This window comes from Schistocerca nitens, chromosome 9 (assembly GCF_023898315.1).
Source record: "Schistocerca nitens isolate TAMUIC-IGC-003100 chromosome 9, iqSchNite1.1, whole genome shotgun sequence".
Classification (NCBI taxonomy): domain Eukaryota; kingdom Metazoa; phylum Arthropoda; class Insecta; order Orthoptera; family Acrididae; genus Schistocerca; species Schistocerca nitens.
The window spans coordinates 448,826,234-448,839,972 of record NC_064622.1 but is presented as its reverse complement, the minus strand read 5'-3'; the positions used below and the strand labels follow the sequence as shown (position 1 = coordinate 448,839,972).

The 13,739-nt window shown below is 43.1% G+C and overlaps 1 protein-coding gene across 1 annotated transcript in view; it reads right to left on the bottom strand.

Moving 5' to 3' along the window:
* Positions 1–2,711: 2,711 nt before the first annotated feature.
* Positions 2,712–13,739, bottom strand: part of LOC126204312 (protein takeout-like) — a 74,301-nt gene continuing 63,273 nt past the window's right edge. Inside the window, exon 7 of the mRNA XM_049938697.1 lies at positions 2,712–2,954. Within this exon, the coding sequence (XP_049794654.1) occupies positions 2,803–2,954 (152 nt within the window). The 3' untranslated portion in view covers positions 2,712–2,802. The remainder of the gene's footprint in view (positions 2,955–13,739) is intronic.

Below are 13,739 nucleotides of genomic sequence, written 5' to 3'. Positions count from 1 at the left end.
TATTTTCGACAGTACTACAGCTATGCAAATAGTAAAATACTCATCGCAAAACGGTTCTGCGGCGGGTGTAAGCACATTTAAACTCATCCTGCTAAAGAGTTTAACATCTTCGATACAATTTATACTATCAAGATTTGTAACAAGATTGTCTAGATTCTCCATTAATAACAATCATCCAAGGTGTTCCGCTGCGCCTATCATACATCCTTTTGTGCTCTGAACTTTCACGATGACGGCACATAACCAGCCCACGCTATTGTGTGCCCTAGATGTCCGTTGGATGGAGATAGTCCTTCGTATCATTCGTACAGAAAATAGAGCAGATGCACTGCAACTGTAGAATATGTGACTGGAGTGACCGGATGCATTGGAGCACACTTCTTTACTATACCATCCAACTAATGTGCTGTTGTATCTTGTACATAAGGACCATCATTCTCAATCAACCATCATACTCTCTCGCCTATGAGCCCATGGATATTTCGCAGAACCTCTGTTACACAGACTGCATGCATTGAGGTAGAATGCATTACAAATACTGTTTGTTAATGTGGGAAATGCCTAGCAACGGCAAAAGGAAGATGCAAATATCGGCCTAATACAATGTTCCTTAGTCGAATCGCTTTCAAAATACGGTGAATAGGGTCATTTTATTGCGAGCTCACACCGCTGGCGACGTGCAAGCAGAGTGTCCGTCTGTTAATACACACCCCGCGACCACCGTCTATATTCAATGTCACGGTATTTGTCCGGAAGACCACTTCATTCGGAAGCAATACTGTATCTCGATTTATAAAGCATGTATAGTTTTTAACATGGATATTGTTAGCGATACTTCTGTGTGGCAGACCGCTTTTTATGCACGGCGTCAGTATCATAGCCGCTGCGATCATGTTTTTAATAGCTGGTCTCTTAAAAGACGATTATGACTCTCTCACTTAGACGCACTGGTACTTCTCGCAAGAAAAAACATATGGAGCATGTCCGATCATCCCAGAATTTTCGCTGTTTTGTTTGGTACCATCAGAATTCAGCTATTGGCGAAGTATTATACCTAATAAGGAATGTGTGATAGATTCGCTGTGATCAGTAGACTTATATAGTATTTCATGGCATGTAAAGTCACTGTGGTCACTGTTCCAAGGTGTGCAGAGGAAACGAATATGCTTGGTCGTAAGGGAAGTATGAATCTGATGTGGAAAACTGCGATTTCAAAGTATCGATAACTGTAAGGGGTATGAGAGATTTTATGTGGAAAATTATGACCAGTCGTAACAAGGATACAGATATTCATTTTTCCAGAGCCACAGCTGTCAAGAGGAGGTATTTCCGATACTTCGCTCATCGTCGAACGTCATCAGATTAGGGCTGCAATGGTAAAATTCAGTTTTCATTGCAGTGGTAAATATGTGGCTGGTTTCCTAGGACGACACCGTTTAGCGCGCGTTGCGCGTGGCGAAGGTAGCCAGTGGCCGCAACGAACTGAAAAATCGATTTTTATACAATTATAGCCCAGATGGATTAATTAGAATTTCAGGTTTGTTAATTTTGGGCATGATAATGGTAGGTGGTAAGATTCAGGTCCATGAATTATTGTTGGAGACTGATGAGCTGATCGCAGGAATGATCTGTGCGCTGACTTTCTGCCTCTATGGTAATAAAAATTACCTTTGGCAGACGATTCTGTAGCGGCAAATAGATAGAAGAAGGAATTAAGCAAGTGAACATCTAAAAATTTTGCGGTATGAAGGAAACATTGTAATATAAAAATAAAGATGCTGTCAAGTCAGAAGTACATCTAGTTCTTACAATTATCATAAATGGTATTGTTCTGTTACACATTCTTAACATCGGGAGATACTCAACGTAAGTGTCCAATATAAATTTGATGATTTTAAACATAATAATGTCTTTTTCCTAATACCAATCAATTTTGTTGTGAAATTATTTCTGTAAAAGTAAAGAATAAAATAAATTAGACAAATATTTGACACATCTGATTTTCTGCACATGGTTTTGAGCTTCATTCAGATTCATTTAAAATGTTTCTCTAACTTATTTTATTTCTTGCTTTTAGATAAACCATTTCGCAAAAATCTGATAATGTTTTTTTCGAAAGTTTTTTTTTATTTTGAGGTTTCATTCAGAAAACATGTTCTCACTTACAACTCATTTTCTACCGTCACTGTTCATGAAATGCCCTAAATTTAGAACTTGAAAGGAAGCCATTTTAAAAATAGATCCTCTCATCAATTCAACTTGCTGCAAGAAAATTAGCTAGGCTTAACGGAATGAAATTTTTGAAACTTGATTTAAATAGCAGCTATCGCTTTCACAGAATTACATAATTTACTGCGAAACTAGATTCCATGTTGGTGAATTTGACATCTCATTTGTGAAATTTCTCAGTCTTCGTTTGACTATGAAACTTTTTTCGAAAATTTACTGGGTAATTGTCCCTCAAATCACTAATTAAGTTTTTCTAGACTATCTCGGATGATTTAAAACAATTCAATATTGTTTTTCAAAACTAAACTTCACACTGGTGAATCTGATGCCTTCTTTCTCCATTGCACAGTCTTTGATTGGCTACGAAAAGTCTTGTTTTCACTCCGCTCGAACATTTGACCAAGAATTTTTCTTACAGAATGTATGCCCTTTGGAAGCTTGCAGACAGCACGTGGTTCCGTGTGACAGCAAAACAGTAAACATAAACAACTTGAAAACTAGCTTTATTAGAGATACATGCAGTACAACAGCTTCAAACAACGCATTAGAATGGACGCCGCCAGCCGGCACCTCCTACTGCGGGAAGATCTCGTCGAGCGGGACCTTCTGGAAGACCTTGCGGGCGAAGTCCAGGAAGAGCACCCCGAAGCTCTCCTGGAAGGTCGGCCTGAGCGCCGCCCAGAACTCACTCCAGTTCTCGTTCAGCAGCCGGTTGAAGTTGGGCCCTTGCCAAAAAAAGAAAAAAAAGTGTCGTTATTTGATTGAGAAATATTTGACCAACTCTGTTACAATGTGTAGGCAAAATGCAGAGCGAGCAGGCGATTTCCCATTCTCTCTACCCAAGAACATCACAATGGGCACGTAAGGGCTGTTTTGCAATGTGATACCGTTGCTTCCACAACACATCTTTTAAATAAGCGGCAATGCAGTGCTCAGACACAGTAACTACATTTGTTGACAATATATGGAAACATAAATTAGTAACTAACTTCACTAAGACAAGCAAGGTGCATCAACAGAATCTACGTGAAGCACTGAATGGTACCCTGCAGTAGTGTGGTAGCGGAAGTGTTCTTACAGGAAAGGCAAGTTACCCCTCCACAAGCTCTTCAGTTTGCAGACAGACTACAGTATGGTAATTTCTTTTTTACTGCTACTTGATGTAAGTGCTTTGTAAAGTTAAGTAACGTTAGTAATAAAGCTCAGTTGGCGGCATTACGGGGGTGCACTAGTGGTAGGCATCATATTTTTTTGGTGGCTCGCCACTGACACACGCCTCTATAAATAACGTAGCTAAAGTTCGTACATTTTTTTTCCATAATGATAATCTGACGCACTAGCTTTCGTATCTTGGATCAGGATGTCGTTTTATTTCGTATTTTTCATTACCGCATAGTTTCAGGTGTACGGCTATTTACAAGTGTCCCAAAAACAGAGAAGACGTAACATCGTTAAAACACAAATATGAATCAATGTTCTGGAGAGAGAAGAAAAAAATCAGATAAAATAAAAAGTAAAACGAGAACGTATAAGTTATAGCTTTTCAGATGTACATATTTACATTACAGTCAGAACTTTCATTGGATATATATTATTAAAAAACAGTTGGATGGCCTGCTATGAACTGCCCAGTTAGCTGAGAGCCAGGACACAGGGAGACGATCTGGCTCCGGATCAAATCCGCCTCATGGAATAAGGACGAGGGCTGGTAAGCTGGTCAGCCACGGTGTGGATTTCAGTCGGTTTTTCACATCCAACTAGGTAAATACTGGTCTAGTACCCACACTCCACTTCAGACACACCGGACAAAAACCGTTAGAAGACACTGTCACCCTCGAACATGTATCGTAGATCGATACCGCCCCTAGCAGTCTCCAGGCACGGATGGCGGTCGTGCGGGGACCCGGCGGATCCAGGGATGCGCGCCCACTGGGCCACGCCTTCAGCGGCTCCGACCACGAGCGCCCCCTGCCACCGCGCTGTATGGTGGCCGGCTGCAGCTACACGGTCCAGTCTCAGTCGTTGTATTCTATGGTCTCCAGTCTTCAGTCTTAGCCGTCGACAGTTCGCTCGTACATTACTGGTGGGAGCATAACACTCGTTAGTTTGCTTCTTTTAATAGCTGGACTTTATTGCTGTTTGTACGTTTGTAAAGTTTCTTCGGGTTGCTTGAAGAAAGCTAAAAGCTGTAAAACTTCTGTTTAGTGTGTTCACACGTTCGCTAATCATTTCCGTTCCTGTCTAGCTTCCCTATATCGACAGCCGCTGCACCTCTGTGTAGCCCACCTCTCCTTACCATTGTGTACCAAGCAGTTCACAACAGAACATCAGATCTACTGTAGCGAGGACAAGTTGGCTGCACGAATTTCTTCCTGGGGGAGAGGGGGGGGCGGGGGTGTTGGCAGGAAGGCAATACGATCACCGTGTGCCAACAATAAGAGTGCCACAACATTTAAAATTGCAGACCTCGGGAAAAGAAGAATAAGTTGGACGGCCTGGTAGACAATATAAGCATAATTAGAATGTTGTCGTTATACAGTAGGAGATAATAGCAAATGATAAAATAGTATACTACACTACTAGACCTTTAAATAAGAAAAATGACACAAAGTTTTTCTCGGACAGTTATGACGGCCACTTGTTAGTGCAAGAAAGTGCAAGGGCTAGCTACAGCGATCCCTTATCGCCAGCTGGTCAGAGATAAAACTCAGTGGCAGAACCGGCTCTGGATGACGTACAGATATAGGTAATCTTTGTTCATAAACGAAAGCAACATTGAATTAATAACAGGAAAATAAATAAGGAGTAATAATACTTTCATCTGTGTGCAGCGCTCAGAGGCACGTCATATTTACATTTCCTTTATCAAGGATGAGTAACTGATGGCGTTGTAATTACAGTAGAAGGGAAACGTATTAACATACTATAATATTTTTAAGGTGTTATTGCAACTGAATCTGCCCATTGAACATGTTATACCAGAGGTCAGTAAATTTTTTCATAAACGGGCGGGTAATTGACAAAATGGCGAGAGTGGGGCACATCATCTTTCTGTACAGTATATAGATACAACAATTTAAAATAGAACATATTTAATTTTAGGCGCACAGGAGGCTGAGGGGCCTCCGAACGTCTGCAGAGCTCCTCGTATTCTAAACATAATGTTTAAATTTAAACTGTATCGCTTTCCCTACGTTTTGTCTAACTTATTGAAGTACTGTCGGAGGACCGAAAGAACTGACGTCGCCGTCGGACTGTAATTTGGTGACAGCCGTGTTCTACCACGCAATTACTACTTTATTCTAATTTCTATCGTATCAGTTACGGTAATAAGAGCTTTTTTATAAGCAATAGTTGAGTTATACACGTATTTTAAGCACGTCACGTCTAGCGTTTATTTCAGACACTAGAAAATGTCTAAACAGGCGAATTTTTGCAGTAGTGAGGAATACGTAATGAAATGGTATTGTGACTGAAGCTACGGCAACCAGAAGTTCTGTTCGCTGTGGACACAATCACAATTAATTCAAACCGAACGTAGTGCCATAATTGGAAGAAATTTTTGAAACTAAAACTCGGCGACGAGCAGAGATTCACAGTGCACAATGCACTGAGGAAACTACACAGTTACTATGTCAGCATTGCAGTATTTGAGCTGTGAAGCCGGCTCACACTATTCCAAATAATCACCAGGTGCACTATTTGGAAGACAGAAGGTCCTGCAGAATGCAACAGAAGACTCAACAACAGCACCGCCCGGTATCGGGTACCAGGATAGCCTCTTTATCCATTCTAACGCCGCTCCTAATTGGGCACTTTCCGTAATTCACAAAAAATTCTCCATGAGGATTATTGCAGTCATTATTTCATCACGTTTGAGCCTTAAGGTATACACTCTAAAAGATATTTTATACGTGTGATGTACTACAGATTTTCCAAGTTTCTGTTTAACTTAGTTGAAGACGAATATACAGGGTGTTGCAAAAAGGTACGGCCAAACTTTCGGGAAACATTCCTCACACACAAAGAAAGAAAATATGTTATGTGGACATGTGTCCGGAAACGCTTACTTTTCATATTAGAGCTCATTTTATTACTTCTCTTCAAATCACATTAATCATGGAATGGAAACACACAGCAACAGAACGTACCAGCGTGACTTCAAACACTTTGTTACAGGAAATGTTCAAAATGTCCTCCGTTAGCGAGGATACATGCATCCACCCTCCGTCGCATGGAATCCCTAATGCGCTGATGCAGCCCTGGAGAATGGCGTATTGTATCACAGCCGTCCACTACACGAGCACGAAGAGTCTCTACATTTGGTACCGGGGTTGCGTAGACAAGAGCTTTCAAATGCCCCCATAAATGAAAGTCAAGAGGGTTGAGGTCAGGAGAGCGGGGAGGCCATGGAATTGGTCCGCCTCTACCAATCTATCGGTCACCGAATCTGTTGTTGAGAAGCGTACGAACAATTCGACTGAAATGTGCAGGAGCTCCATCGTGCATGAACCACATGTTGTGTCGTACTTGTAAAGGCACATGTTCTAGCAGCACAGGTAGAGTATCCCGTATGAAATCATGATAACGTGCTCCATTGAGCGCAGGTGGAAGAACATGGGGCCCAATCAAGACATCACCAACAATGCCTGCCCAAACGTTCACAGAAAATCTGTGTTGATGGCGTGATTGCACAATTGCGTGCAGATTCTCGTCGCCCCACACATGTTGATTGTGAAAATTTACAATTTGATCACGATGGAATGAAGCCTCATCCGTAAAGAGAACATTTGCACTGAAATGAGGATTGACACATTGTTGGATGAACCATTCGCAGAAGTGTACCCGTGGAGGCCAATCAGCTGCCGATAGTGCCTGCACACGCTGTACATGGTACGGAAACAACTGGTTCTCCCGTAGCACTCTCCATACAGTGACGTGGTCAACGTTACCTTGTACAGCAGCAACTTTTCTGACGCTGACATTAGGGTTATCGTCAACTGCACGAAGAATTGCCTCGTCCATTGCAGGTGTCCTCGTCGTTCTAGGTCTTCCCCAGTCGCGAGTCATGGGCTGGAATGTTCCGTGCTCCCTAAGACGCCGATCAATTGCTTCGAACTTTCAAATAACTTCCGGGAATTCAGCCAGGTAACACTTTCAGCGACCGCCGATATTTCGGCGGGAGAACACCCCGCCATTTTCAAGGCAAACTGCCTTGGCGGGGTGTTCTCCCGCCGAAATATCGGCGGTCGCTGAAAGTGTTACCTGGCTGAATTCCCGGAAGTTATTTGAAAGTTGTATACGCCAGGAGAAACTCAGGTCTCAAATTGCTTCGAACGTCTTCCTGTCGGGACACCTTCGTTCTGGAAATCTGTCTCGATACAAACATACCGCGCCACGGCTATTGCCCCGTGCTAATCCATACATCAAATGGGCATCTGCCAACTCCGCATTTTTAAACATTGCACTGACTGCAAAACCACGTTCGTGATGTACACTAATCTGTTGATGCTACGTACTGATGTGCTTGATGCTAGTACTGTAGAGCAATGAGTCGCATGTCAACACAAGCACCGAAGTCAACATTACCTTCCTTCAATTGGGCCAGCTGGCGGTGAATCGAGGAAGTACAGTAAATACTGACGAAAGTAAAATGAGCTCTAACATGGAAATTAAGCGTTTCCGGACACATGTCCACATAACGTCTTTATTTGTGTGTGAGGAATGTTTCCTGAAAGTTTGGCCGTACCTATTTGTAACACCCTGTATAAGATAAAGTGAAAAAGAGATTTGAGGTACAAACATTCCATATTCTGGACATTAAATCAATGGTAAATGTTTAGCCTATGTTTTTGATGTACCAGGGACTACTTAAACTAATGGAAAGACAAAATAGGCCATAAGGAAACCGCAAAAGGTATCAGAAAATGTCATACGAGAAAACACGTTAAATGTCCGACAAAACAGACACAACTGACGTATACATATTTCTGTAAGAGCGCCACGCATCTTTAACGTTTGTTTGTGGGCGGATGCATTAATATCTTCCGAAGTAAACGGAACACAGTAATTTGAGGATGGCCGAAGCACATAAGGCAACCGCTCGTTGGAAGAACCTATATATATATATATATATATCCGGTATGTATTTGCAGGAACATTAAAAAACGATAAAAACTATAACTTGAGCAACGACTCGCGTTCCGCCCTCTAGTGCGCTGACTGCTGGCGCCACGCTGCTCAGTCGCTGCTGCAGTAGTGGTTATTCATCGTGTTTTAATGTTCCAGTAGATACATGTCGCTTAAACGAATATCGCTCAAGACTAATTTTGGATCGCTCTATCGAACGATCGTGTCAAATAGTGCATTAAAAATTATTTTACTTTTAGTGGGAAACAAACCGATGCCTTTCGTCGATACTAGACATGGCATGAAAGACACAGAGAGCAGTATTTGTTTGGGCTGACTCCAGCTACACACTGCAGAAACGAAACTGCAGATTTCTGCCGAAAGACCAGAAAATATGCACTTGACGACTCTTAGGAGGACGCCCGACACACAAACATGTCGGAATACAGTTTCTACATGTGTAGATGGTTGGCAGCAAGCAGCATGAAGTTCCTTCGGTTGAGGCCATCATTTTGAAAAGATCTTCCGCTAGTTCGTAGACTGTGCTGGAGTATCTAGGATATAGATTCACTACAGTATCGTAATAATGGAATCGAGTGCTATTACTGTGAATGGCATCGATCCCAATAATCAACCGATGACAAGAGATGGAGAGATGGACTGCTTAAAGGGAGAGTGCTACGAATACCGGACTTCACTGCAGAAGCCAGAAACACGGCCTCTTGCGGTCCACTTTCTTGTTTTAAGACTCAGGCGCCTTCGGGGAGGAAATAACCCATTACGCGGTACCGTTACCAGGTACATAGGGGTGGGTCATCAAGGCTCATCGTACGATTCGGAGTGGGACCGAGTTCACTCCGCAGGCGGCACGAGAGCCACTCAACCACTCTGCCACTGGGCAGCCGCCGCGCCGCCAGGGTCGCTGACATCGCCTCGTGGGCGTTCAAACGCTGAACGGACTTGATCGACGTCACCTAGAATCCAACAAGCAGCTGTCTTAGCAGCATCCGAGGCTGGTGGAGAAGAACGAAAACTAGGTAACACTGAGAATAAACAACTGAACTATAACAATATTTTAAGAACGTCGTTTTGCGGGTTTCAAACACATATCCTGACTTCATGCAGAGGCAAGAGACATCGCCACTCGGCTCTCTGTTCCTTCAGAGGAGGGGGGGCGGGGGTGGGTGGGGGGGGGACAGGGAGAAAGCGAACGCGTCACGTTTAAATAACAATGCAGTCGCTCTGCATACGACTGAGTTTTATATCTCACATTTCTCAACAATATGTATCGGGAATAAAACAAACCTTCAGAATTATGTAATTATTTTTGGCTCGCTGAAGGCAATATAACTTTTGTCTGGTACAACACGCGGCATAAGGATAAGGCAGACAATTTCACAGATTTCCGCACTCAAGTTGCCACATAATCGTGACTTATTTAGATCCATAATCGAATAAAGGTTTTGCACACAAATATGTCGATGAAAATGTTGCACAACTTTTGCAGCCTCATTGTGGAGACGTCGGAACTGTAAATGAGAAAAGCAGTGTAGACGTCCTGCACAGTTTTAACGTAAACGGATTTCTCATTAAAACGGGAATTACGTTAAAGCTTAATAAATTACAATGAGATGACAAAAATGATGGCATAGCGATATGCACATATACTGATGGCGGTAGTGCACGAGGAATAAAAGCCCAGTGCACTGGCGGAGCTGTCATTTGTGCTCAGATGTTTCATGTAGAAAGGTTTCCGACATGATTATGGCCGCACGATGGGAATTAAGAGACTTTGAACGCGGAATGGTAGTTGCAGCTAAACGCGTGCGACATTTCATTTCGAATTTTATATGCCGATATACAGGTTGATTGAAAAAGAATACCACAACTTTAGGAATTTAAAACCCTGCAACGGCAAAAGGCAGAGCTAAGCACTATCTGTCGGCGAATTAAGGGAGCTATAAAGTTTCATCTGGTTGTACATTTGTTCGCTTGAGGCGCTGTTGACTAGGCGTCAGCGTCAGTTGATGCTAAGATGGCGACCGCTCAACAGAAAGCTTTTTGTGTTATTGAGTACGGCAGAAGTGAATCGACGACAGTTGTTTAGCGTGCATTACGAACGAAGTATGGTGTTAAACCTCCTGATAGGTGGTGTATTAAACGTTGGTATAAACAGTTTACAGAGAATGGGTGTTTGTGCAAAGGGAAAAGTTCTGGACGGCCGAGAACGAGTGATGAAAATGTAGCACGCATCCAGCAAGCATTTGTTCGCAGCCCAGGAAAATCGACTCGCAGAGCTAGCAGAGAGCTGCAAATTCCACACTCAACTGTATGGAGAGTCCTACGAAAAAGGTTAGTTATGAAACCTTATCGTCTGAAATTGGTTCAAGCACTGTCTGCAGCTGATAAGATGAAAAGAATCAATTTCTGTGATTTTATCCTTGCTCAAATGGAAACAGATGAATCTTTCGTTTCAAAGATTGTGTTTAGTGATGAAGCAACTTTCCACACTAACGGGAAAGTCAACCGTCACAATGTCTGTATATGGGGCACTGAGAATCCGCGGGAAGCAACTCAGTATGAACGTGACTCGCCTAAGGTGAACGTTTTCTGTGCCATTTCAGCCAGTAAAGTTTTTGGTCCCTTTTTCTTCGAAGGTGCTACTGTAACTGGGCTACAGTATCTGGAGATGTTAGAGAATTGGCTGTTCCCTCAGCTCGAACAAGAAGCACAACTACCCGAGGCGATGGATCGGCCGCCAGGCAGCCCGTGACAGAGCACTTCATCACTGGCCTCCAAGAAGCCCTGATCTTACCCCCTGCGATTTTTTCTTATGGGGGTATGTTAAGGATATGGTGTTTCGGCCCCCTCTCCCAGCCACCATTGATGATTTGAAACGAGAAATAACAGCAGCTATCCAAACTGTTACGCCTGATATGCTACAGAGAGTGTGGAACGAGTTGGAGTATCGGGTTGATATTGCTCGAGTGTCTGGAGGGGGCCATACTGAACATCTCTGAACTTGTTTTTGAGTGAAAAAAAAACCTTTTTAAATACTCTTTGTAATGATGTATAACAGAAGGTTATATTATGTTTCTTTCATTAAATACACATTTTTAAAGTTGTGGTATTCTTTTTGAATCACCCTGTACATAGTGTCAAGAGTGTGCCGAGAACATCACACTTCAGGCATTACCTCTCATCAAGGACAACGCAGTGGCCGACAGCCTGCAGTTAAGGACCGAGAGCAGCAGCCTTTGCACAGAGTTGTCAGTGCTAACAGACAAGCAGCACTACGTGAAATAACCGCCGAAAACAGTGTAGGACGTACAACGAACGCATCCGTTAAGACAGTGCTGTGACATGTCTCGTTAATGTGTTATGGCAGCAACTGCCTTTGCTAACAGCAGAACATCGGCTGTAGTGCCTCCATGGGCTCGTGAGCATATCGGTTGGACCCCAGGTGACTGGCAAACCGTGGCCTGCTCAGATGAGTCCCGAGTGTAGTCGGTAAGAGCTGAGGCTGGGGCTCCAGTGTGGCGCAGGCTCCGTGGAGTCAGGGACTCAGGTCATCGACAAGGCTGTGTGCGAGCTGGGGGGTGGCTCCTTAAGGATCTGGGCTGTGCTTACATGGAGTGGATTGTGTAAGCGATCATCGATTTGAAATGCTTATGTTCGGCTTCTTGAAGACCATGGGTTTCATTTTCTCAAAGATGGAACTTTCGTGGATGACAATGCGGCATGTCATCGGGCCCAAATTGTTCGCAATTGATTTGAAGAACATTCTGGACAATTCGAATGAATGATTTGGGCACCCAGATCGCCCGAATGATTCCCATCGAACAATTATGGGACGTAATCAGCAGGTCAGTTCGTACACAAAGTCCTGCACCGGCATCACTTTCGTAGTTATGGACGGCTATAGAGACAGCATGGCTCAATATTTCTGCAGGGTACTTCCAAAGACTTATTGAGCCCATGACACGTCGAGCTGCTGCACTACGCCGGGCAAAGGCAGGTCCGACACGATATTAAGAGGTACCCCAGACATTTGTTACCTTAGTGTGCATCTGGACGTAGACAGGGGCGCTTTCAGCTAAAAAGACAAACGGTCACCAAAAGAGCTCAAAAAAGAGTAAGACTAACAGCGTCGTCAAAACGTTTCGGAAACTATCCTTGTAATTCTACAAAGCTTCCATTTCCTTTAACGACAGTGAGCTTAGGACTATGTTTCTTTTTAAATGAATTCCCATCAAATCAGAAAGAATAATTTCTCACTTTGTAATCTCTTGTTGTGGGCAGTGTGCAGTCAAGTCCACTTAAAAAGCGAGGTCTGAAAACTTTTCCAGATGGTCTAATTTTTATTCGTGTACTCCTTTTTTCTTGATTAATTCCACAATAGCGGGTTTTAAATCGAGAAATCGTTCCAGGCGTGCCGCTTGACTTAACCAACAGATACTCTTCGTTCACCTTCATCAGAAACTGTTCCAGGTGACAGTGGAATAATGTGGGTGATTCCACAAATTTTACTATTCATGCCGCCAGTTTTCTCGTGTACTGCAATTTAAGCACAATGTGCTTTTTCATGTACTGAAGAATGAATCCCGTCTATGGATTGTAATTTTTTGCTATTTCATTTTCAACCAAATGTTTAAGTTCTTTCTGTACGAATGGTTCAAATGGCTCTGAGCACTATGGGACATCTGAGGTCTTCAGTGCCATAGAACTTAGAAGTACTTAAACCTAAATAACCGAAGGACATCACACACATCCATGCCCGACGCTGGATTCGAACCTACGACCGTAGCAGCAGCGTAGTTACAGACTGAAGCGCCTAGAATCGCTCGGCCACAGCGGCCGGCTCTTTCTGTATGATTTTATAATATTGTTTCATAGCAAATTCGCAGTACCCGTCGCTTGTGCGAGTGTATAACAGATATTGAGAATTCACATTCATTTTTAAAGGCTTGTGGCGATAGATCGCCTCTTTTTGTGCAAATATCCACTGAATCTGTGAATTTCCTTCATAGCACGAAGACATAGCGAAGGATAAACAGCCGAACTAAAGGGAGTTGTGTCGATCGAAAAATGCGACACAGCAGTACTAAATGAAACGTCGCGCTGCACAGAATAGCCAGGTCGGGCCGTGACCTGCATGAAGTTTGGCACGCCGTGGCCGGCCATTCTTTAGAATGCTCGGGAATGATGTACATTGCTCCATGATGTTATGAAATCCTCCAGAAGGTTTGAAAGAGTTCCAGAATGGTATAGCATCATCCAAATGTCAAAGAATATTCTAGGACGTTCTGTAATTTTCCATAATGGTCGAAAGTGTTCTAGAATGTTCCAGAATATTCTAGAATGTTCTCGAATTTTGTATT